The following is a 25,261-nucleotide window of genomic DNA, read 5'->3' on the forward strand; positions in this document are numbered from 1 at the left end:
CGCGTAAGGGGTAAGTTCCACTGAATACGCGTGCCTCGGGCAGAGCAGTTAAGCCTTTTTGTATGCCAAAAGTCACAAGCGCTCCCTCTAACGACCATACTACTTCCTCACGTTGAAGAGTCTCCAAGTAATACTCTAAATTTGGCATCGAGGATTATCCCACGATACTCTCCCCTGATTGGCTGCCTTACCCATGAATTGCATCGCAGCTTGCCACGCCACCCCAGCTCACCACCAAGTTTCACCTGTCAAAAGACAGAGACCTTTAAAGGACTTGCGTCATTCCCTTCCGACAGCTCCTTGTAAGAACCTTCCGAGGCCACCTATAGCGATGGAAAGCGTAGACGGCGGAGACCAATCCCAAGGATCCAGCCTGCGTTACGTGTCACCAAGATTCCCTTCGCCCCGCCCCTTTGTTACAGAAGCCGCGTCATGGTTATGACCCAAGAGGAGAGGCGGCGGAGGAGGAGTCCGCTGAGTTTGAGGGCGGGGGCAGATCAAGCCAAGACGAGGCCAAAGATTTCTCCGCCGTCCCTCCTCCCTCCGCATCTCCTCCTCCAGTTGCCCGCGCGGACTTGCTCGCCAGAGAAGCTTCCGCTTAAAGTATGCGCGTGAAAGGGGCGCGCGGAGACGCCGAAGACAACCGCTCCGACCATGCAATGGCGGTCTCTGGTGTTAGCGCTGCTGGCGCTGCGGCTGGCTGGCCACGCGCTCCTCTGGCTGGCCGGGCCCAGCGTGGCCTTCTACCAGCAGCGCCTGCGGGCCTTCGTCTGCAGCCCCGCCACTGCCGCCCAGGAGGCCGCCTCCAACCGGCGCTGCTTCCCGGCCGGCTTGGCGGCTCCGCACTGGGCCTCTTTCCTGAGCAGGGCCTGGGGGGACAGCGGTAGCAGCGGCTCTTCCGCGGGCAGGGATGGGAATCTCGTCTGGAGCGGAGGGGGCGACGACGGCGGGGGCGACGACGACGAATATGAGCAGCGCTACAGCCGCGCCTTCCCTCCTCAGCTCCGGGGTCAGCTCCGCGACGCCGCCAGGAGCATGTTCGTCTTTGGCTATGACAACTACATGGCGCACGCCTTTCCTCAGGACGAGCTCAACCCCATCGACTGCCGCGGGCGGGGGCCAGACCGCGACGATCCGTGAGTGGGCCTAAAAGGGGGCCAAAGAACCCGGGGGGGGCCTTCGATAGTCACCGGTTGAGCGTCCTTCTCCCGCCATATTCTTCCCATTTGTTTATACCCTGCTCTCTCCCCCCGCCCCGAAGGCCTAGAGTTCTTACAACACTGTGCTCCCCAGCTGGTTCATCCTCACAAGAACCTTAGGCAGAGGAGGACTAGCTCATTTAAGGTCATTTTGAGTCTTCGAGAGCCTAGCCTGACGCTCTGATCTCTTAACTATAGTAGTTCTCTTCTCTCCTCCGTAGTTAAGTGTGGGCATGGAGGTCGTGATTTGTCACATTTTTATGGTATGCTTATTTTATTTGCCCTGACTTTCTTACAAAGAGCTGGTGGCAGCATACCTGACTATCCTTTTTTTTCCATTTTGCCTTACCATAACCCTGTCAAACAGTTCAAAGTGACTGACTGAGGAACCCTCTCTCCAGCATTAGGGTGAGGATTTGAACCTGGTTCTGTACAGCCCTAGTCTGATTCACTACCCGACTACCAGTGTTCCTTCTAAGCTGAGTTAGCGTGAGCTAGGGCACAAATTTTTAGCCTCCAGCTCACCCTTTTTTGTCCCAGGATGATCCCAGAGCACAGTAATTTTATGCAGTAGCTCACAACTTTAATGCCAGTAGTTTAAAACTTTAATAGCATTAGCTCACAAAGTAGAATTTTTGCTCACAAGACTCTGAATCTTAGAGGGAACATTGCCCACTACTTACCGGTATATGCATGGATGTGCATACGTGTGGCTCTGTGGGTATACTTCTTTCATGTTTGGGAGCACCCTGGGTTTTTTTGCTGGCTTTGGGGATGTGATCTGGCATGAGGAAAGTAGCTGAGGAGGAACTGAAGGACTCTGTGGACTGTGGGATGTGGAGGCAAATGTAAGAAGGAGATACTTGGGGCAGCGATGTGGTGGGAAGCAGGAACCAAGGCTTCTGATGTTAGGCAGCTCAAAGTCTTGTGACCAAAGGTGAAGGATCAGGGTTGGAGAAACATCAGTAGGGGGCCACTTCATGATTCAGCATGTATCCCCTGCTTTTCATGGAATTGTGGATTAAATGCAGAGGCCACAGTTAACCATACAGGTATTATATAGCACCTATCTGAAGTGCACTCGTCTTTCCAAAGTGCAAAGATTGTGGTGGATGTTGGCTTCCTGAAGCCTCTTTCTCTGGTTTCTGTTTGGTATTGAGTCCTGTTGTGTATTACAGAGTCCATAATAGTGTGATGACATTGTGTTATATCTACTGGTGTCATCTGATGTGTTATGTGGCGATGGAAAGCGCTGTGAGTTATAACTTCCCTACAGTGATCCTGTAGGGTTTTCAAGGAAGAAACGGAGAGTTGTGTTTTGCCATTGCCAGCCTTTGTAGCAACCCTGGATTTTCTTGTTGGTCTCTGATCCAAGTACTAATCAGGGCTGGCTTTGCTTAGCTTCTGAAATCTGACAAGGTAGAGCTAGCCTGGGCCATCCAGGCTGTTTTGTGTTCTTAAAAAAACTTCAGTTGTTTTGCTAATTGCATGAGGGTTGCTTCATTCTTCCCAGAAGGGGACTGCAATGGGTGAATCCCTCAGGTATTAAGGCTGTGATAAGCTGCTTTGGAAACAACTAATAGATTTTGCTTCTGCTGCTAACATACTGTCTCTGCTGTGTTTCTAGTTTATTTTTTAGATAGTACATAAGTGTAGATCAAAGAATGCAATCGTGATCTTCTAGTGTAAGGTAGTTTGATATAATGTAGCATTCAGTGTTACTGTTAAACTAAAAAGACCCTGTCCGCATTCTGTCTGCTTTAGAGGTGAACATTAATATAATTGATATCTGGCCTGAAAAGTGTTTAGTCCATCCATACTTACCACAGATAACTCAACCCTGAAAATGCAAATTCCATGTTAGGAATTATTAAGAAAGGGACAGAAAGTAATACCACCAGTATTGTAGTGTCCCTGTATAAACCTATGGTTATGCCTCACTTGAAGAACTGCATACAGTTCTGGGTCCTGTCTCCAGAAATGGATATTGCAGAGTTGGAAGAAGTACAGAGGAGTACAATCAAGATGATTAGGGGGTTGGAGCACCTTTTTATGACAAAAGGCTGGAGAGTGTGTCACTTTTAAGTTTAGAAAAAAGACGGCTAAGGGGAGATGTAATAAATGTTTATAACATTATGCATGGTGTGGAGAAAGTGTGTAGAGAGCTTTTTTCTCCCTGTCTCACAATAACAGAACTGTTGAGAAGTAGGTTGAAATGAAACTGTTGAGAGGTAGGCTCAGGACAGACAAAAATAAATGCTTCTTTAGTTTAAACTGCGGAATTCACTGTCAGTGGGGTCATGATGGCCATGAACATAGATAGTTTAAAAGAGGGTAGATGGATTTAAAAGATGGTCCATCAGTGGCTACTAGCTGTGTTACTGAAGGGAGCTTCTAGCTACAGAGGCAGCAAACGTCTGAATACCAGTTTTGGGGAGAGGCAACAGTAGTGGAGGGCTTTGGCCTCTTTGACTTATTTGCACTCCCAGACAACCAATTGGTTGCTATGTGAAGCAGAATGCTGGACGAGATGGACCACTACTCTCATCCATTAGAGTCTACTAATGTCCTTTTCCTATAGTAAGAGAAGCTGCAGTTGTAAGAGAGGCCCAGTAGGTAGAGCTCATGCTTTGCTTTGCTAAGCTGAGAACCAGTTTGGTGTAGTGGTTAAGTGTGCAGACTCTGATCTGGGAGAACCAGGTTTGATTCCTCACTCCTCCACAAGCAGCTGCTGGTGTGACCTTGGGTCAGTTACAAGTTCTCAGCAGGGTTGTTCTCTCAAGAGCAGCTCTCTCAGCCCCACCTACCTCACAGAATGTCTGTTGCAGGGAGAGGAAGGGAAAGGAGATTGTAAACTGCTCTGAGACGCCATCTATTTCTCACAATCTCTGTTATTTCTGCAAGTTAATGTTTTATTTAGAATGGAATAGTTATTCATTAGGGAGTACTTTAGTGTATTTAATATTTCTTCTCACTCTTAACTAGACTACCTACAAACTTCAAAATTTCTTGAAGCATTGAATGTCAGTTGTAAACAGAAATCCTTTTCCTACAGAGCAGATTCTGTGTTTTTTGCCCACCAGTTTTGTTTTGAATTGTTTATTTGCTGGTGCTTTTGTGGCTTAACTGGCACTGGTACTATCTTCCTATAAAAATGTCAAACTTGAGCAATTGTTTGAATGTTTCCAGTTAGGCTGTTAAAAGTTGTGCAGATTCCCAGTGTGCTGTGGGGCCTAGATGGTAAGAGTACTAGGAATCTGAGTCCTGGATCAAAAGATAGGATATGCATTCAGAGCAAATTATTGCTAGAGTGAATGGCTTTTGGTTGGAGTACAACTTGTTTCTAAGGAGAAATCCTTTTAGACTGACTTGTCTCTGCCACAGTTACATTTTTTTCAGTGAAAATCGAAAGCTAAACTTTGGCTGTATGCCTTTGTGGTTGCTTTGGATTCCACCTTTAGGTTGTGTGTTGTATGCTTGGAAAATATGGGGGGAATGATCTTTCTGTTTGCAGACTTTGTTAAAGGTGGTTAGGTAGCAGTTGTATTTATACTGCACAACAAATTGAGATTGCAGCTTGTTGCTATGCTTGTGTGTTTCCCTTTCTGCTATTTTTATGCATGGAGATTGTTTCAGAGCTCCCTCATTTGATCAAGGTCCAGCGTGCCAGGAATGTATGCAGCCATGGAAATCTGGAGTTAATGTACTCCCCACAAACCAAAATTTTAAACTGGGTTTAAACCAAGATTTAGAATCCCAGTTTGTAGGAAATGAATTGCAGTTTCATAATGAACTGGAGTTCATCAAGCCAAATGGTTTTAGATCAAGTTTTGCGCATGAAGAGAATGGAGGTGTAACAAGCTGTGTTAGTGTCCAGTTTCAGTTTGTTGTGACATCTGAAGGCAGCTTGTGGTTAGAAGTAATCATTGATAGATCCTGAGTATAATCAGTGGGAAAATGTTCTGCATTTCTTTACCTGCCATTCTATAACAGTTTCATGATACTTTTAATCTCATTTATCTAGGATGTGTGGGATGAATTTATTTGCTGAATATTTCCCAGTTAGCTCATGGAAAACTCCCAGTTCAAAGTCCAGTACTCCAATTCCCTCCCCCCAAGTAGGTGCTTGTATTGGAACTATTCGGTGTTTAGAGTAAGCAAAATTTCAGATAAAATTTCACCAATCCTTTTTCTGGAATCAAGGTCCATGATTCACAGGACACTTATATACGGTTTCTGAACATACTTGTGACTTCTGTGGAAGTTGTAGTTAAGATCTGTTAGTATGAAAGTAACTGCATGTGGCTGAACTGATAGTACAGCAAGACAGTGGCCTGATTTTATGGTGTTAATACTGGGTTTTCGTTAGCTGGATCAGTGTTCACTTAGCTGGAAACAAGTTGCCTACTTCATTGGGATTTATTTCCAGGTAAATAGGCATAGGATCAGGCCACATGATTTACAGATTATATATTTGGATTAACCAGACAGAAAAACCTAATAGTTCTAACATCTAACCAAATTTATTTCAGTTCTAATCTGAATATCAATGATGTCCTGGGAAACTACTCGCTTACTCTGATTGATGCATTGGATACCCTAGCAGTGAGTTCAAAATGTTTTTTAATTGCTGGCAGAAAGAACAAAAAAAATATTATCAGAAGTTATTATTGAGGAGAGTAAATTGTGGTTTGAGGTATCTTGGATAAAGCCCCAGCCATCTGAAAAGAGAAGAATTAAAGGGAATTAGATATTTTTACTTCCCTATCTCTTTTATGTCATAGAAGACTATGCATGCAGTCTGCAAAGCTGGTCACCAGTAGATACCAGAAACATCTAATTGTTTATGTAATCTGGGTGTCCAGGAGCAGGCATTTCCCCAATTCTTTTATTTCAGACAGTTTCATGCTCTCTTTTTTCAGGATTGATGGGGGGGACAAGTAGTGCCAGTTTTTGGAGATACTTGGGAGCAATGAGAGATTTAAGGGAGTATCAGGGTCTGTGGCATCTGTAAATATGTGTAGTAACAGATAAGTGAAGGACTATTGGTATAAGCGATATAGGATGGAGTCACAATTGAGATGTTCAAGCAATTTAACATTTTTGCAAATCATGAAGCCAATGCAGGTACTTATGTTATAAAAGTATTTCATTTTTTTAAGTGAAATTGTTCTGGTAAGGAAACTTGTGTACATCTTAAAATTGTTTGATATTTGAGCCAGTTAGAATGTTATGAATTGCAGTTTCTTATTATTGTAAACGTTATAATTTTGTTCCTAATGAAATACTCCAATGCCATTCCATGTATATACCTATAACCTCTGTTTTCCTTTTGTGTCAGTATTGATCTCAGTCTGTGTTTCTACCGTGGATAGAGAGTTAGATCTTTCATAGATGGTGTCTTGAGAGCCGGTTTGGTGTAGTGGTTAAGTGTGCGGACTCTTATCTGGGAAAACCGGGTTTGATTCCCCACTCCTCCACTTGCACCTGCTAGCATGGCCTTGGGTCAGCCATAGCTCTGGCAGAGGTTGTCCTTGAAAGGGCAGCTGCTGTGAAAGCCCTCTCCAGCCCCACCCACCTCACAGGGTGACTGTTGTGGGGGAGGAAGGTAAAGGAGATTGTGAGCTGCTCTGAGACTCTTTGGAGTGGAGGGCGGGATATAAATCCAATATCATCATCTTCTTCTTCTTGATGTAGTTACTCATGTGTATTCAATGGGGTGTTGTTGTTTTCAATGTGTATTCAATGGGGTGTTAGTGCATATACTTAGGGTTACTCACATAGGACAGTAGGATATTCTGTTTAAATAATTCCAACCATAGGCTCTTTCAGTGCTTTTTGCCCCATAGTTTGGCATTTGTAAACAGGTGGGCTTTTAGAAAGCACAAAAATAATTGTTTAAGATACTTAGTAATAGACTATATTAGTGGCATAATATATAATTAACAGATTTTTGTTGTCTGAAACCTTAAATTTGATACTCATTTTCTCTCTAAGGTGATGGGGAATTCTTCAGAGTTCCGAAAAGCTGTGAAATTAGTAATAGAAACAGTTTCGTTTGACACAAATTCAACTGTGCAGGTCTTTGAAGCAACAATCAGGTAGGTTCCACTAAAATTCTAACAATAATTCTAACAATTATGCACCTTGAAGAAACTGGAAAAGAATGCTTGTCGTTTAAACAGCATGATGTCTGATACCATCTATGTAATAAAACAGCAATAAAACTCATCAGATACAGTGGGCAGGACACAAACTTAATTTTAAACTAATCCTAACAGGGAATTAAAATGTAGTTTCAAGTTCAGTCCTGCAGTGTCAAATGCATGTCAGACCAAAATATCTTTACTTCTGTGGGAAGCCAAAGGAGAGGTAGGTGGCGCTGAGATAGCTTACTGAACATGCTTTCAATCTAAGTGAAGCATGCAGCAGTCTTATCATTTCTTCCAGCAGCTTCTTTTGCATTCCTTTCCTCAAAAGATGTTTCTCAGATTCTGTGGTGGAACCTTCTGAAGTGACCTGTAGTGCAGTGGATAGGGCTGTCTTGGGGAATGAATATTCATGTGTACAGAAACATTTAGCATGAATGTGATTTTTTAAAAATCTTAGTTAATATTTGAACTGGTTCATGGTAGTATTTTTTAATCTTATGCTATAATCAGAATTACTAATTAATTTGCTCAGGTGACATTTATGTTAGTGGAAAAACTCCAGTGTACTCAAGGAGCAAATACTTTTTGAATGTTTAAAAAGAAATGTGTGAGTCTTTTTATTTGAAAACTCCACTACATGAATATGTGATTTCCCCCCATTCCCAACACCTAGATTTAGAATACTTAGTAGTTTTAAAGAAATTTTAAAAAATTAATGCTAACATGAAGGTTTCTGAAGTACCACATACCAGTAAACAGTTATTTACATAAGTTTACAGAAAATAGAACTTTTCAAACTAACACTTGTAGACAAAGCAGATTTTTGAGCAAAAAAAAAATAGTGCCACATAGAAAAACTACCGTACTTCCTATTAAAAATCAATGCTAAAAGTTTCCTACCCGTTTCTCAGCGTGGTTTCCACTATTTAAAGATAAAGCACATAAATGCACAATCAGTTGTTTGCTTTTACTGTTCACTTATTGTTACAAGGTTCTGTAAAGCTACTAGAAACACAGTTGAATCCAGCCCGACTTTTAGGAAAGAAATTAGAAGTCCCCATTTAATCACCCAAAAATCTTATGCTGAAGAGTACAGATCCTACATGGGCAAAAGTCATGTGTGTTGGTGGCTATGGTAACAAAGGAAACTGAGCAGGTATGGTTGAGAAAGCTAACTGGATCCAACCTAGAGCAACAGGCAAATAAGCAATAATTAAAACAGTAAAAGTGGGAGGAAAAAACCAAGATCAACAAAAAGCCTTCATAAATGAAGCTTTCACTTTGAAAGAAGACCGGATGAGTAAAGGAAGTACCTGGTGCCAGACTGGCATTCTAAATTTTTTCAAGAAACAATTAGTAATCCACCTATAGTGCTTTCAGGACTATTGAGGCATGTTCCTTGTGATTTTATGCCAGTCCTTGGTCTTGCTATTGGGGTTTGCCCTAGCTGAAACTTCCTAGTACAGACTCATTGCTGACTTGCAGATGGTTACCTAAATCTCAAAAATAAGGGTATTTGTAAATGAAAATACAGTATCAGTGAAGAGCATGCAGTGACTTGGCAAGTAACAGAAATACGTGATGCATCAAACTTTGGTCTGGCTAACCAAACTGGAATGAGAAATTATGACTTTAATTCTAGAACATAATACCTAAGATTTGTTTTTGGAATTATGATTTACCGATTGAAGATCATAATTACTTTTACATTTTAGCACAATATGGGAACTACAGTTCTGTAAATTTTGCCTCACTTGCAAGTTAAATTTGAGAGTACTTGATACAGAAGCTCCAAAGTGACTTTCATCTGACTGTGATGAAGAAAATAATTCCATATAATAGAAGAGGCTTACTGACAAAAGTATATAGGTTTACGGTGAATGGAATTCATAAAGTAAATGCTTTATAATATCCAAGAATGGGGTTTAGTTTGGGTAATTACAGAAGCAGAATCGAGCTATGCAAATTCTTATATTCATTATTATTGAATGTACAAGAAACAAAGTAAAACTTTATGACGTATAGACTTTAATAGAATCTTTTCTTAGCTTTTCTGTTAAAAGTGCTACCAAGAGGGACTTGCTAAAAAGCAGTATATACAAATACAAGAGTGATAGAAAATGTGTTCATAGCTGCAAATATGAATACAGAATGCTAGAAAACTGAGGGACCATTGAATGCATTGGAGTAGGTGGTGAAAATTTTCTCTGCTACTTTCAAGGTTAAGTGGCTTGATAACTTGATAAAATAAATATGCTAGGTTTGATTTTGCTGTTTTTAGGAAATCAGATTTTTCTGGGAAATACTTGGATCTAATTTTTATAGCTAATCCATATCACCATGAATTACAATGCTAGTGTTAACATTAGAGTTTTATTTCTCTAACATGAAAACACATGCAATCTGATGACAAAAGCAGCAAATTTATTTTTCTTTCAATCTCTTCTCTCCTAGGGTTTTGGGAAGTTTGCTTTCTGCACACATAATAATAACAGATGCCAAACAACCTTTTGGTGATATGACTATAAAAGGCTATGATGATGAGCTGTTACATATGGCTCATGACTTAGCAGTAAGGCTTTTACCTGCTTTTGAGAACACCAAAACTGGAATTCCTTATCCTCGGGTAAGTATATTGTGAAGGCCAACTTGTACACGCGATATTCTCTTGCTGATCATTTCCCATAGCATTATATATTTCACCTGTGGACTTAAATATTATATATTATCTAAGTATATGAGTCTGTTTTTGAGATGTTAGTATAGAACAGGGGTGGCCAAACTTTGTTAACATAAGAACCACATAGAATAAATGTCAGATGTTTGAGACACTGAAGGAAGGAAAGAAACTAGATGGAAAAGGGAGAGGTGGAAAGAAAGCAACTCTAATTTTAAATGCATTGGAGAAGTGATTTAAAGAGTCAAATGCCTTCTCCAAACCAGCCAACAGCATGGTGATGGCTTGGAGAGCCACACAATATGTGTGAGAGTCACATGTGGCTCCTGAGCCACAGTTTGACCACCCCTGGTATAGAATATCCCCCGGTTCAATGAAGTGGTGACCTGGCTCATCCCATAGCAGCTGAAAAATATGCCACTGTGCTAACAAGGATCACATTTGGAAATGGCTTCTGTAATAATGTACAGGGTGGGTTATGACTTAATGTTTCAGTGTTGCTGTGTTCACAGGACTGTTCTAAACATGGCTTCCCATGTCCTAACTGGCCCTCTAGCTGGATATTTACAAGATTCTTTCCCTGTGGAAGATGATGCAATTTCAGAACAGAGCTCCGAAACATTTAAGTCATCTTTTAATAATTGCATACAGTGTTTATAAGGAGGCTGGAAAAGTGAATGTGAGGGACACAAAGGGCAGGAATGTAACTGTAAAATGAAAAAAGAAGCATATAAAAGTCTTCCTTTTCCAGGTAAATTTAAGAACAGGAGTTCCTTCTGACAGCAATAATGAGACTTGCACTGCGGGAGCTGGCTCTTTGTTGGTGGAATTTGGAATTCTTAGCCGGCTTCTTGGAGATTCTACTTTTGAATGGGTAGCTCGTCGAGCTGTGAAAGCACTCTGGAATCTAAGGAGCAATGACACTGGATTGTTAGGTACTTAATCTGTCCAGAGCTTTTGCATTATAGGCTGCCACTAATTCATCATCAGGAACATGTGTCTTAACTATAAGAGTGTAATAATACCATACTTTTACACTTGCAAAAACAGCTGTATTGTATATCAGAAAACATCATGTGGTAATCCTCATAAATTCTACAGTTTCTGTTCTAAAAACAACAAACCCAGTTAATATAATTAGTGCTTTTGCAGGAACTTGTAATTTGTATTTCGCTCCCTTTAAAAGAGAATACGAAGTTTTTAATTTATATTTACAGTGCTGCAAAAATCTTTTTAAATCCTGTTGATTGGATCCTGTGAGCACAGTGGCAAGTTCTCTCAGTTCTCAGCAGCTGTTTGGAATTTGAGGGGGCTGCTGGTGAAAGGAAAAGTAGAAAAGATCCTCCAGTACAGTTTGCTATTGCTTCTGCCATTTTGCCATTTCTTTTGAAGAAAGCAGCTCTTAAAAATGTGTGATGCAATAAGCTAGTAGATTTTGAATGTGTCACAGTGCTCTTTCTTTATATTCTGTTAAATTAAGAACTGGTCTGTCTTAGGGGACCCTGTTTGGGTAGAAAGGTGGTATAGAAATGTTTTAAATACAAAATATCTCCTACCAGTACAATAATACTGTATGTGAGAACAATTTGGTCCAAGCAATGGAATTTCCTTAAACCCAGTATGCAAAAGTGTTACAAGAAAAGGTTGTAAGTCAGCTACACAGGATGTGAATGTTCTTATGTGTCACTCTATCTAAAGGCATAGCAGAAAGAATAAATACATTTACTTATGTCACTGTTTATGCTTTCTTTAGCATGTCAGATTTGTTGATAGTCATTCAGAAAGCATACAATTGGATCCATGCTGTCCTTGCCCGAAGCAGAATGCATTTTTGGGTGGGTCTGTGCCTCGTCCAGTTGCAGTCCTCGGTTCCATGTAGCCTTCTAAAGCAGCTTCTGTAATAAGCTGGGTGGGGGGTTGTGAAGAAGGAATTACTCTGTTCTATGATCAGAGCCCCATGGGTGATGATGAAGGCTTATGCATTCTTGGGAAGATGCTATCTTTGACTGGTTTAAACATTATATTGAACATACGGTTGTCCTTTTGACCTATTCAGAAATAATTGGTGAAATGTTATTAAAGCCTTAAATTTATTGGAACAAAAATAATTTAAATCATCGGCCGGTGTGATATTTGTGCTAGCTGTGAGTGTTTAGCGCCATCAGCTCATTTCCAACTTAAGGTGATTCTACGAATTAATGTTCTCCAAAACGTCCTGTTGCTAACAGCCTTGCTCAGGTCTTGCAAACTGATGGTGATAGCTTTTTTTATTGGTCAATCCATCTCATTTATGCTAGTTGCAAAAACAAAATGCTACAGCTGTGTTTCATTTTTTCACAATAATATTTTTTAATGTAGTAAATTGTGTCTTTAATAAGGCTTCTATGAAGATGAAGAGTTCACTAAACATTTTTTCTTGTAGCTTTTATTCTGTAGCATTTGTTGTTATACAGTTTCAAATTTAATGTGAGAAATAAAGTTAACAGCAGTGATTAAGAACTATTTCACACAGCCCCAAATGCTGCAGCTGTGGAATGGGGGAATGTGTTTGGGTTGGGGGGGGGGGGTGGAATGATGAAGGCTTATGCATTCTTGGGAATGTTACAGCAGAAAAGTATTGCTGGAGCCAACGTACTGGATCCTCTGTTAGCAGAAAAGTATTGCTGGATCCAACTCGCTTAGTTTTCTTGTGATGTTTTGACATTTTTAATCTGTCTTGAGAATTGTCTGTTAAGTATGATACAGTTTGTAAAAATATGCATTGTTTTCCTTGGATAATATGTAATGAAATGTTGTCCTTGTGTGTGTTTTATTTCAAAGGCAATGTTGTGAATATTCAAACTGGCCATTGGGTTGGTAAACAGAGTGGCTTGGGAGCAGGATTAGACTCCTTCTATGAATACCTTTTAAAGTCATACATCCTCTTTGGAGAAAAGGAAGATCTGGAAATGTTCAGTGCTGCTTATCGGAGTATTCAGAACTACTTAAGGCGAGGGTATGTGCAGCTTTTTTGTACAAGTCTAACTATGTGGAATAGATTCTTAGACTTCCTTTTGTAACATAATTTCCTTTTTAATGGTTTTGCATCTTGCTCTGCATCTGCCTGTAGACATTTCTTCTAGAAGCTGCACATGAACATTTACTGTTGAATAAATTAACACCTACTTATTTTTTATTCAAGGCTCTTGCATTACTTTGATGCCTTTACAAAACCTTGTGTAGGTGTATTAATGTAATGCTTGTTTTAACCACCTTCTGCTTGGGAAATTTTAACCATGTTTGGTGTCTTTTTAGTACAAAAGCAGCTTTTAGGTCTGTTACAGGTGTTGTTTAACATAGCAAACAATGTTTGTATGATTGATATTTAGTTCCATGGATAAAAAATTAGCATGGGTCTTTCAGAAGTTCTCTCCTTGTGGAAGGATTTCTGTCAGTGGAGCATAACTACCTTTCCTGTTTTATCTCCCTCCTGCTGTGGCCCAGAATATTCTCTCACAAAGCTGTTGCACTGGGAAAAACCTTTTGGCAGCACAGGATTGGGAGTTTTTTTTAGGTTGCGGCGGGGGAGAGCCAAAAGTTGTCCTCCTTTGATGGAAATCCTTTTGCCTGCAAATATGCTACATGAGATCTAAGCTACCTTTTCTCTGTCCTAGTCCAAATTATGAATATAGCCTTGTTCTTTTTTTTAGAAGAGAAGCTTGTAACGAGGGCGAAGGGGACCCACCTCTCTATGTTAATGTAAACATGTTCAGTGGGCAGTTGATGAACACCTGGATTGATTCTCTTCAGGCATTTTTTCCGGGACTTCAGGTATTTGTCAATATGGTGGAAAATGCAGAAAACATTAAACTTTTTTGGTGTTTTGTAAGAAATTCTACTTCCACAATAAGAAAGGTATCTCATTGGTCTTTACAGCAAAACAAGCATCTATCAGAAGGCATCATGCCCAGCGTTGAATCTTGGGTTGCCCAGCAACTAAATATAGTACTAGTTAAACTACTTCTTATGGTGGTATGATTCATCTCCACTTCTAGTGAAGGAAGAGAGTAGAGAAGCAAGTCATTGCTGAGTCTCAGAGCATAGAGAAGTTACCAGGCAGCTGCTGAGCATTTCTTGAAATTGCAGGGGTGTTGCATGGCTGGGAGGCAACAGTAGCAGGAAGATAATCTCTCATATGGAAGTAGCTTGCTTTTTTGAGTTTCATATTAGACCAGTGTTTCCTCAGTAAGGGATGTTTTGCTGTGGGAGGGCTTGTACAGTGATGTGTTTCAAGAACTGATTTAGTGTTCATATATATACCATATAGTAGCATTCTTGTGCGGGAAAAGCTGCTACCCCCATAGTTATTAATAATAGCGAGGTATCAGCTGCTCTCTCTGATGCAGAGGAAAGAAACTGATAACCTTAAAATTGATTTTCTTTATCTGTATCATGTTGTTCTTTTATGTGTATGATTTTGCAGTTGTTGCTTCTCTTCAGGTTTTAATAGGTGATGTGGAAGATGCTATTTGTCTCCATGCATTTTATTATGCCATATGGAAACGCTATGGAGCTCTTCCAGAGAGGTACAACTGGCAGTTACAGGCACCAGATGTCCTTTTTTATCCACTAAGGCCAGAGTTAGTGGAATCTACTTATCTGCTTTATCAGGTATTTAAAGTTTCTCTTAAAAACACTTAGGAGAAATACATTTTTTCCTTCATTTAGAAGCTTTTTATTCCACACTTCCTGGGATCCTGGATGCACTCTAGCCATATATCATACAAATATGCTTAGTGGACTTTCTAAGAAGAAAATCAGACATTTTGTCCTTAAGTTTTTGGGTAGTGTAAACACATTGTGTATCTAAGGGCTGTCTGGCACTGTCCCTTTGGGTTGTAGTTTATCATGCCTGTGATAAGCATTTGAAATCCATGACAACAGCATAGATGTAATTTCCTAAAATGTTATATCTTGGGGAGTGGTAAATAAGACAACTGCTTTCCCATAAATTCACTGTTCTTTGAGCCCTGTAATCCTCAGCAAAAACCCTTAACTGCAATCTTCAAAAATGTTTAATGGGACTATTGATTGAATTGTGTTCTGAGTCCTTTCTCTTTGAATACCTTTTTCTGGGATCCAGATAACCAAGCTGTTATGCTCTTTACATTCAAGCAGCCCTCCAGCACTATATGAGAAACCATAAACCTTAGCGAGATGTTCCATAAACAGATGTGGACTAACTTTTCTGTGAGGGGAGTGGAACTGTCATGTCTCCTTCTCTTCACTGCAGCCCAGTGACCTTGTTGAAATGCTGCCCTTGAGAGGTAGGGGATTCTGAGGAGTTTTGCCTGGGTCCCATTTATAGATCCTTCAACAGAGAAAAATAGAATGATCTTTGCTCTTCTGTGCAGTCCCATATTGGGACTGTGCAGGCCAATGAGTCAGAAGAATTTGGGGTTGTAAAAAGAGAAGAAAACTCTCCACATCTAATGATTTCTAGACAAAACATTTGAAGACTCTTTAAGATATCACTTTCATTCTATTGCTGTTAAAACTGGATAATGCTGGTAACAAGGTTGGTAATTTGTAATTTAGGCATCACAGGAAATATGTTTATGTTTACTTTTGTCTGCTGTACATTTCACTTAAAACATTGGTTTCAGCAAAAGGTCTGAGTGGAATATTGGCAGGTTTTAGCTTGTTGGTATAGTATTCTTTCCTTTTTTTAAATTTAAAATAAATGTTTATTGTTGATGAGAAACAGTACATACATATATCAGACAATAAGAATCTTGGTACTATATTACTAAATAGGATGGTAGCTCCTACTGTTAGTGAGGAATCCACTGAGTTTCATAGAGTCCCTTGAAAAACTTGATTTTAAAATTTCTGAATTTATATTTGCCAACCAAATTAATGCAACACAGTGGCACCGACATACTCAAGTTTAGGAATGCACAACTCTAATTTTGAAGGCCACTTTCATACTTAGATTAATAAATAAGAGTCATGTTGTTGCATTAACCACAGAAAATAATTTTGGTTGTATTCAGGGTCCCTGAGTGCTCTCACCTGCTTGAAAGCATGTTTTTAATGTGCCAAGAGCTCTTAGAGTGTCAGGTGATTGGGTGGGGGATCAGCTCAAAGTCATTTTCCAGTCTCCCTATCCAAACATCTTGCTGTATACCTGGCAGACTAGGATTCACTAAGAAGCTACCTAAGTCCTGTGAATGGATCTGATTTGATAACTGTCTCACGTTTGTGACAGCTGAAAAGAGAATAATAATAATAATAATATTTAATTTATATCCCGCCCTCCCTGCCGAAGCAGGCTCAGGGCGGCTCACAACATAAAAACTTCAACAATTAAAACAATGCATGTTATAAATCATACAAACATACATTAAAACCATCTAAGTTGATTTGGTGCTAAAATCTTGATGTTATGCATCTTACAGTTTTTCCATGATTGAGTTGCTGCTCAATCATCAGTATGACTGGCTGCTGATCACATTCATGTAAATTTATTGTACTGCCACTCCAGTGTCATTTGGGGTGAGTGGAGACACTAACGAAAGAGGAAGAGAACTAACCAGTGCTGTGCTCCTATGCACTTTTTGTTTTTCATAATGCCAGTCAGGAATACACATTCTTGGCAGTGGGCAGCAGCAGCAGCAAAAATACCAAGTAAAGGTTACTGTGGATCTGCACATGTATACTGAGCAAGTTCCAGTTTTTGAGATCAAAGAGGTATATCTGCCACAAACAGTGGAAGCTTGAAATCTCTCAAAGGCTGTGAATAGGCAAGGACCTCAGTTTGCCTGCTATAGGCCATATGTTTTCAAAGAGAAGTATATGAATGTAAAGGTCCTTGAGCTGTTTATAGGAAAAAGTAAGGTGTAACACAAGAAGAACCACAGTATCAAAATATACACAAAACAGAATACAACCACTGTGAAAAGATACTTCAGTGCTCTAACATCAATTTGTATTGGTCTGAATTTAAACAATAAGTATTATAAATAAACCAATGGGTCCATAGTTTGTGAATCAATACATTGTACCAATTTTAGCCCAAATTGTTGAAAACATATCCACTGGTGAACTTTGTTGCCTATGAAAGTTGTCCAAAATATATCCACTGGTGAACCTTCTTGCCTATGGCAGTGAAAGACGGTTTGTTACGCTTTGAAAATTATTTTTGAGCATTGGTTCCAGTTAAAATCCATGATTTTTCCATAACCATGAAAAAGACTGTATTTGAAACATGCATTTTAACCTAGGATGCATGTGATCCCTTATTTTCCACCAAGGAGCCTTGACAGCTTTTGTTACTGGAACTGCATTTATTTGTGGCTTGGACACTTATAGAACTGTTAGGATATCTGGAATTTGGTCTAGTGAATATATTTTGGGCAATTTGGGCTAAAATTGGTACAGTATATTAATTTAAAAAGCATGGATGCATTGTTTTGTTTATGATAACTTATTATTTAAACTCAGAACAAGACAAATTGATGTTAGGATATTGCTGTATCATTTCACATAGTGGTTTTATTCTGTTTTGTATATATAGAAAAAACCTGCTTTGAAAAAGGCATTCGACTGATGCTGGGAAAGCAAAGACTTTAATGAATAAGGTTGGTTGTTTTTCAGATTACTGCTAGTCATGTTGAATAAGTGTAGACACATAGCTTATCTAGTCACTTAAATACATAGACTGTTTAAGAAGTTGTCCTTTGTAGACCCAAGTGAAGTATTTTGCTTTTATAGTTTCATATTTTCTGGCCTTAAAAAAAAAAGATTCTGCTCATTGCCCTTAAATTTATTTTCTTTCTTTATTCAGGCCACAAAGAATCCTTTTTATCTTCATGTAGGAATGGATATTCTTCAGAGCCTGGAGAAATACACAAAGGCAAAGTTAGTTTTCAAGCTCTTCCTTTCACATTGGGGTAATATGTTCAGTTATCGGAGAAGAGAGGTGTTGAATTCATAGCAAATGTTTGCTTTTCGGCTATTTGTGAAATAAGTTTTTATTACTTTTAATTGTGCCACATTAATTAAGTAGGTATGCCTACTTCTGAATAGATTTTAAAGAATCTAATGGGAATATGAACAGTTTTTATTTGTCTGTCTGTCTTGAGATTGAAGAATTTCTCAAGCAGCCAGCAGAAGAAGGGGTACAGTTGGAAGTGCATCCCAACTAAAAAAAAAGAAGCAAAAAACAGTACCATGCCTTAGGCATTAGATGAGGTTGTTTGCTGTTGGGTCTCTTGTTTGACATTGTGTACTCAGACAGAACTGTCATACAACTGTAAAACTCATCCCAATAGCAGTAGTGGTCTGTGCAAAACAAATATCAGTTTATTAGGCCCTTGTGGTATCTTATTGGGGATTGGCAAGTGATGTCAAATAAAAATTTAATGTGTCTTTCAGATGTGGCTATGCTACCCTGCATCATGTCATAGAGAAGTCCAAAGAAGATCGGATGGAGAGTTTTTTCCTTAGTGAGACATGTAAATACTTGTATTTGGTATGTTTATATTTTACTCAATGGTCAGTTTGTAAACAGTCTTTGCCTCTATAACTGTCAAAAACAAATGACAACAATTGATGATAATTACTGTAGTTTCTATTATTATTGTATATATGTATACCTGTCAAGATCAGCCAGGTATCAGTCAAACAAACTTCTCTGATGAAACCATAGATAAAGTTTATTAGTACTGAAAAAGCAAGAGCCAATCTATGCATGAACAGCTTTGCTAAGAATGAGGGGCTAATGGCACCTCTCCCTCCCGCCTTCAAGACATTCAAACCTATTCACACCAAGTATATCAGTGAGAGTATTCTCAGTCCAGTCCGAGGTCATGACAGGAAGGTATCAGTTCGAGGGCCTAGATGCCAGTTGCCTTAGTAATGTGGTAATTGAGCGAGTGTGGGTTACACAGGTTACGTATATTTTAATTTGGCTGCAAAAGTGAAAATGTTCCCCTTCCAAACAGCATTCCTCTATTACAGACTTCAGAAATACAAGAACAGAATGGCAGGCACTCCTGACAATATCATATTGGCCGATGGAAGAGTATGAATTGTTTGTGGTGTACTGACAGACCTATTGCCAGCATATCTTTGTGTTTTGGAAGTGTGTATGTTGTTTTTGTGAGCATGCGTGTACCTTACTGTAGAGGAATCTGCCACTTGCCTTGTAACAACTGGATGAATCTGTTAGTGCAGTCTTATCGTCAGATATTCTGTTCCATGATTGAGGTTATATTAATGCCCAATGCAATCTTTCCTGCTAGTTATTTGATGAAGAAAATCCTGTGCACAAATCAGGAAATAGATTCATGTTTACAACAGAAGGGCACATTGTGTCACTGGATAAACGTCTGCGTGTTTCATTATGGCAAGATACCTTCCCTGAAGAGAAGGCTGAAAAGATAAAGCGTAATGAACTCAGAGCAAACAATTCTATTTCTAATGTAAGTATAAATAAGCAGTGTAATATATAGTATTTATATAATAAGGCATGGCAAAGAACTTACTATTCAAATGTAGAGTGATCTAATTTGATCAAAGTTATGAAGACTTTGGCAAAACACATGTGCTATTTTTCAGTGTATGTATCCCTAGTTCATCTTCTTCCTTGATAGCTGAATTTAGGGAAAGACAGTTTCTTTAATAGCTTAATTAAGGAAAGACCATCTGCTATTAAGAGTTCCCAGTTTTTGCAAAAAAAAGAATCTTGACGAGGTATAACGGACACCCCCAAAGCACTATTAATGGGTGCTCCAGTAGCTGCCCTATCTTCATGGACAGTTTTTTTCCAAAGATGTTGCACTTTAACCAACAGTGCTACCTGTTTTTAAATTAGATTTTTAAAATTGTTTTAATTATTGAATTCATTATTGCTCTTTATTCTTGTTGAGATCTGCCCTGAGACTGCTTGTGGGGAGGGCGGAATAGAAATCCAAATAAATAAATAAAGGGATTCAGAATTGAGAACAAGAAAAATGAGAGACAGAGCCACTAGAGCTCTGTCGTTACTAAAGCTACAGTTCTCTGAGCTAGAGACCTGTTGGAGGAGGTCCATGCTAACATTTATGGGATAGGCAAATATTCCTCTGCTAAATCAACCTTGATGAGGATGATCCTGCAGTTATTTAATGCTTTTGTACTGGATTAATTTGTTAAATGGATTTCTATCTGGAATGTGGCACACTGCTCCTAGACAAGGTGTTCCAGTATGTTCTCCACCAAAAAGAAATCTTATTACTTGTCAGGATGTGTGTTCTTAGCAAATCTAGGACATCCTGCTTTTGTTCTAGCTTTGATTGTGTTGAGTGAGAAAGTAAGAATTCTAGTTGTGCATAGTGAGGTAGGTTAGGCTGAGAAAGTGTGACTGGCCCAAGGTCACCTAGGGAGCTTCCATGGCACAAGTGGTAATTTAAACCTGGGGCTTTCCAGATATTAGTCTGGCACGCTTAACCATAACATCACACTAGCTCTCCAATGTTCAACAACCTTCTTTAAAACATATGCATTCCGTTTCATCTGTATCTGTCTAGGACAGGGGTGGCCAACGGTAGCTCTCCAAATGTTTTTTGTCTACAACTCCCATCAGCCTCAGCCATTGGCCATGCTGGCTGGGGCTGATGGGAGTTGTAGGCAAAAAACATCTGGAGAGCTATCGTTGGCCACCCCTGGTCTAGGACAGAGTCCATGTTTGTCAACTTGCTGGAAGCAATACCAGTGTTTTCTTCATTTTGCATTACCTCTTTTGTTTGTTTCTAGAAACAGTTGTGTCAGTGCTTGGATGTCTTTATGGATTGTATGGGAATCATGAGTGTGTCTAATCAGTAATTTCAGTTAATTTTTTTTTAACATTTATTTTGCTTACAGTGCAACAGAGTACCAGATGAGAGGAGATACCTGCTTCCATTAAAGAGTATTTATATGAGACAGATTGACCAGATGGTGGGCTTGATCTGAACATTGTTCATGTGGAGTAATACTGAAGATCGCAAGACCGCCTCTGAAGCAGCTGTTCCTCTTGAACTGTGCAGTTCATAATGGGCATAAGGGCTCAAGTAGTCATTGAAGGATGACTTCATGAAGGATTTAAGTTTATATTGGAAAGATGTCTGCTGCCGAGTACATTTGTCCTAAATGCAGTACAGCAAGAAGGGGTGCATACAAATGAAGTTCTCATGAAACTTCAGTTCTTTTATTGTTGATAAAGACTCCTTAAAGATTGCTTGGAATAAAACAACAACAACACACACACAAAAAGTGGGCTGTGCCAGAAATGCTGTCTTGCCACTGCATTTTTATTTGTATTCTAGGCGGATACATTTGGAGAAAACTTAAAATTTTAAATATATTGGGGTGGGAAGCAAAAGAGTGTGCAGTCTTCTCTCACCATGCTTAATTAGATCATTTTCATTAGCAATAAACAATGCTAATTATTGCTCAGGTAGAAGGGATATCCACAGGTTCCAGTTTACCCATAATGTCTTGTTGATGACATGGCATTATTGCAATGTAATGTAATACCAATAGAAATATTACATCACCGTGTTCAGGACTAACATCTAGGCTGATGTTGAAAACAGTGTTCTTAATTTGAATTGCACATTCAGGGGTGTATGGCGTTTACTAGCTTCTGAAACCAGTAATAAAAAAAACCCGTGCCTTCTAGTAGGTGAAAATGCACAAAGCCACTCTAATCTCTTGCTCATCTTACCATGTTGGATTGCTTATTTAAGAGTCCTTCACAATGTTCTTCATATTCATCCCCTTTGTTGTGCCTCTCTGGGAAATCTACCTTAATGCATCATCTGAAATTTACATTCCTTGTAGTTATAATATTCAAGCTTTTGGAGCTAGTGCCTTCTTAATGTTTACTCAGAAGAAAACTAAGAGGTTTAGCTCTTAATTACCAAAAGAAATTATTTTTGAGTAAATTTCTGATGGAATAATATCAACTCTTAACATCCCAAGTAGTATTTGAGGATAGTACTTACTATTTTCCAGATGTATAAATCAAGTATTTATCAATGAATGATTTCCCTTCTCTGTAAGAAGTAGTCTTGTAGGAAATCAGGTCATCAAGAGTTGATCTTCCAAAATGTTTTGGTTCTTTGATTCCTGTTGAAATTTTGAGACAAGAATGATCCATCATCTAAGGGTGCATCATCAAAGCATCTTGAATTAAAAACCAAAAAGGCTATAGCTGGTGGCCTTATTTGTTACCATCCCAACACAAGCTTCCCTTTCCCCTGTCTCAGTTTTTCCTCCCAGTGACTAGAAGGATGGAAAGCTTTCTTTCATTAAAACACAGAATACAATTCAAGAACATATCTTAAACAATTTGAAAAATCAGTCTTTTCAAGAGATTTTTTGAGTAATTTGAAATATTGTCTTTAGTAATTTAATCAAAGAAAAACCCAGATTTAAATGGGTGTTTTCCTCTGAAAAAACAATATGAAACTTAGATCAAATTCCAAACTACAATGTGTAAATACTAGTTTAACTATATAATCTAGCCCATTTCTTCATGGAACATGTACTGCTTACATTCCAAGTAAACTATAATGCTTAGCACAGCAATAATTAGGTCTTGTTTAATATCTATGGCAAACAAATGAATCTCAGGGATCTTAAAGTAGACTTCTGTTTGCATAGAATATTTTGGTTTGATTCAACTGACTTTATTTTACAGCATTGCTGTTTTTTGAAGGGAAGTTTGAGAGATTAACCAAATAAGAATCCCTTGAAGTATAAAATCCTTTGAGCCCAAGCATTCATTATCCTGCAGAATTAGCCCTAGGATTAACTAATTTGGAAATCAGGCAGCAGTTTCAGCACATTATGCCTCAAAGTTGTGAGGGGAAAGCTGGTCATAGACCTAGGCTGCTGAAGAGCAATTCAGGGCAGGCATGTTTACTAGTCTGGAATACTGAAGGTAGAATGCCTGGCAAAAAGGGATATTTATTGGGTGTGGGGTGGTATAAAGCAAGAGTGCTGGCTACTTGAATATGATGGCTTGAATTTTCTCACATGGCAGTGTGAAGTGAAAAGACACAGACCAGGACCCAGAGCACTGTTTATAGCTGTGCAAATAGCATTGCAGTGTTAATGTATGTTTTTATTTTTAAAAACAACCCCCCCCTGCTGCTTCATCTGTCACAGAGCTAAGTACTTTCTGAAATCTTCAGTTTCAAAAGCAGTTTGGTCTGTGGAGTGGGAAGATGAAATGTACGTTCAGTTTCCTCTAGCTTGCAGTTACTTTTGTGTTTCTTTGGGTCCCAGCCATTAGCTTCAAGCTCTCAAAGGGAAGCAAAATACAAATTACATTCAGTTTACCACTGTTGTAATCCATGTTGTCAGCAAAGTATTGCTGTCTTAAATTGTGTAGTGGATCCTACCAGATGTAAAGTATTTCCATCATATCCATATTAGTGTTCGTGTTAAAACTCCTCTTTAAGTTAGATTGCCTGGCATGCTACATCACTTAGTCAAGATTGTGGTTGCTAAAATAGTGAGTGGCCACACAGTGATTTGCACTTTGGCTTGTTTTGCCAAGTAGTATATTTGAGATGCTAATTTTTCAGAGGAGCTAAAGAGCTTTTGTTCACACCACTGGAATTCTAAATTCTGACCTAAGGGCACTCTTAGAACAGGCATGCTTCTGTTAGGAGTAGCTTATTCCTTTCCATTGTCCAGCCAGCCATTTCAACTTTGTTTTGCTAAGAGTGATTAACTCAAGGTGATAGTCCTGCTGTGGAAGCTGGTATCTGAGAATTTGGGTACTAATATGTGCTAGAATCATTCAGTTATATGTATTAGCATAAATAGCACCCAAGATTTGTTACTGAATAAGGGTTCTGAAGTAAGATTTGATTTGATTTTAAATTGCAATGCTTCTGAGATTCCCAATTTCTCTCCCACTAAAGTGCATTGGAAGTATTCCAATGCTGTCCTGTAAAATGTCATTCTATCTAGTTTATGAAAAGTGACCAATTTTTTTCTATTGCAAAACTTAGTGTTATAACCAAGTCTAAAATATTAGCTTGGATAACTTGCCAATCCATATAACCCATTCTTAATTTATCACTATAATGTGCAATATGTGTTTGTTTGTTTTCAGCTTTACATGGCATTGTTACAAAATATATTTAATATGGTGAGGGAGCTGAAAATTTTATAAAAGTATCAGATGTTCTGAGAAATGTTAGCTTTTAAAAATTTGTAGATTTTAAGTATAATTTGTATTAAAGTACTATTTCTTACTGCTTTGATGAATTTTCTTGCTTTTGCCCTGGCACAGAAAATAAGAGATGTGATTAGCATTCCATTGCAAGGAAGATACGTTTGATCACAGAATAGTATCATGTATTTTTCTGTACAACTATATTAATGGGTGAGCTTGACTTCATTCAGTTTTGCTCTTTGCAGAGTTATTTGAAGGTCCTCATGAAGAGTACTATCATCACCAAACCTCATAAAGCCTACTTCAATAGTCACTAACCTTTTTTGGTTTGTACCACGTGACTCTGGGAACCTAACAGTTTAGTTTGGCTGTGCTTTAGTACAGTTACCAGTTTTGTATTATGGCTCCAGTGGACTGGTTTTACTTGAACCTACAGACAATCCTGTTGTCCTTTCCATCAGAAAACCTTTTGACAAGCAATATGCTTATGGAGCTTAAAACTCCTTTTATAAAAAACATACAGTTGTCACTACAGCTTCTTGAAGCTAAGGACTGGCATAGGCTTAGAAATAACTTTTTAAACAAGAGATTTCTAATAGTTGTGCAAAGTAAAAGCATAAAATGCATACATAAGTGTTTGAGCTGAAATGTTGCATGAATTCAGGTTTATAAGACTTGCTATAAAAAAAGCCAAATCTTGTTTCTCTTTACAAGAGAGAGAAAATGATCCTGTGTGGCAATTTGTGTCTGGCCTTTGCTCTGAATTAGTCTTGTGCTGAGGTGGGATTACGATTTGTCAGGTACAGCCCTTCTTTGATTTACATGAAGTATGGCCAAGATGCATTGGGGAAAACAAACAAGCATGTAAAGAAAGCTGGTGGTGTCAAGTTCTTCAGTTCTAAAAAACCTGAGAAGATGGATATTGAAATGTTCCTGCTGGAATTATCATAAGCCAATAGAAAATCCAAGCAGAATCTCAAAAGATAACGAATGTAGTTTCATAATTGAAGTGACGAATGACTGTTGAAGTCTT

The 25,261-nt window shown here is 38.9% G+C and overlaps 1 protein-coding gene across 1 annotated transcript; it reads left to right on the plus strand.

Annotated features, from left to right (window-relative positions):
* The first annotated feature begins 469 nt into the window (after positions 1 to 469).
* Positions 470 to 24,310, plus strand: EDEM1 (ER degradation enhancing alpha-mannosidase like protein 1). The gene is made up of 12 exons (XM_060239592.1): positions 470 to 1,136; positions 5,732 to 5,804; positions 7,197 to 7,300; positions 9,806 to 9,977; positions 10,780 to 10,963; positions 12,849 to 13,023; positions 13,718 to 13,838; positions 14,508 to 14,678; positions 17,857 to 17,930; positions 18,447 to 18,543; positions 19,316 to 19,495; positions 20,916 to 24,310. Exons 1-12 carry the CDS (start codon positions 655 to 657, stop codon positions 21,003 to 21,005), a joined length of 1,923 nt encoding a protein of 640 aa, XP_060095575.1. The 5' UTR covers positions 470 to 654; the 3' UTR covers positions 21,006 to 24,310.
* Positions 24,311 to 25,261: the final 951 nt, after the last annotated feature.

This window comes from Heteronotia binoei, chromosome 5, assembly GCF_032191835.1.
Source record: "Heteronotia binoei isolate CCM8104 ecotype False Entrance Well chromosome 5, APGP_CSIRO_Hbin_v1, whole genome shotgun sequence".
Classification (NCBI taxonomy): domain Eukaryota; kingdom Metazoa; phylum Chordata; class Lepidosauria; order Squamata; family Gekkonidae; genus Heteronotia; species Heteronotia binoei.

Excerpts from the sequence above, each read along its gene's own strand:
- EDEM1 (XM_060239592.1), top strand. The coding sequence starts at position 655 with ATGCAATGGCGGTCTCTGGTGTTAGCGCTGCTGGCGCTGCGGCTGGCT. Across the intron at positions 17,931-18,446 it reads GAGAAATACACAAAGGCAAA|ATGTGGCTATGCTACCCTGC; the intron begins GTTAGTTTTCAA and ends TGTGTCTTTCAG. Across the intron at positions 18,544-19,315 it reads CATGTAAATACTTGTATTTG|TTATTTGATGAAGAAAATCC; the intron begins GTATGTTTATAT and ends CTTTCCTGCTAG.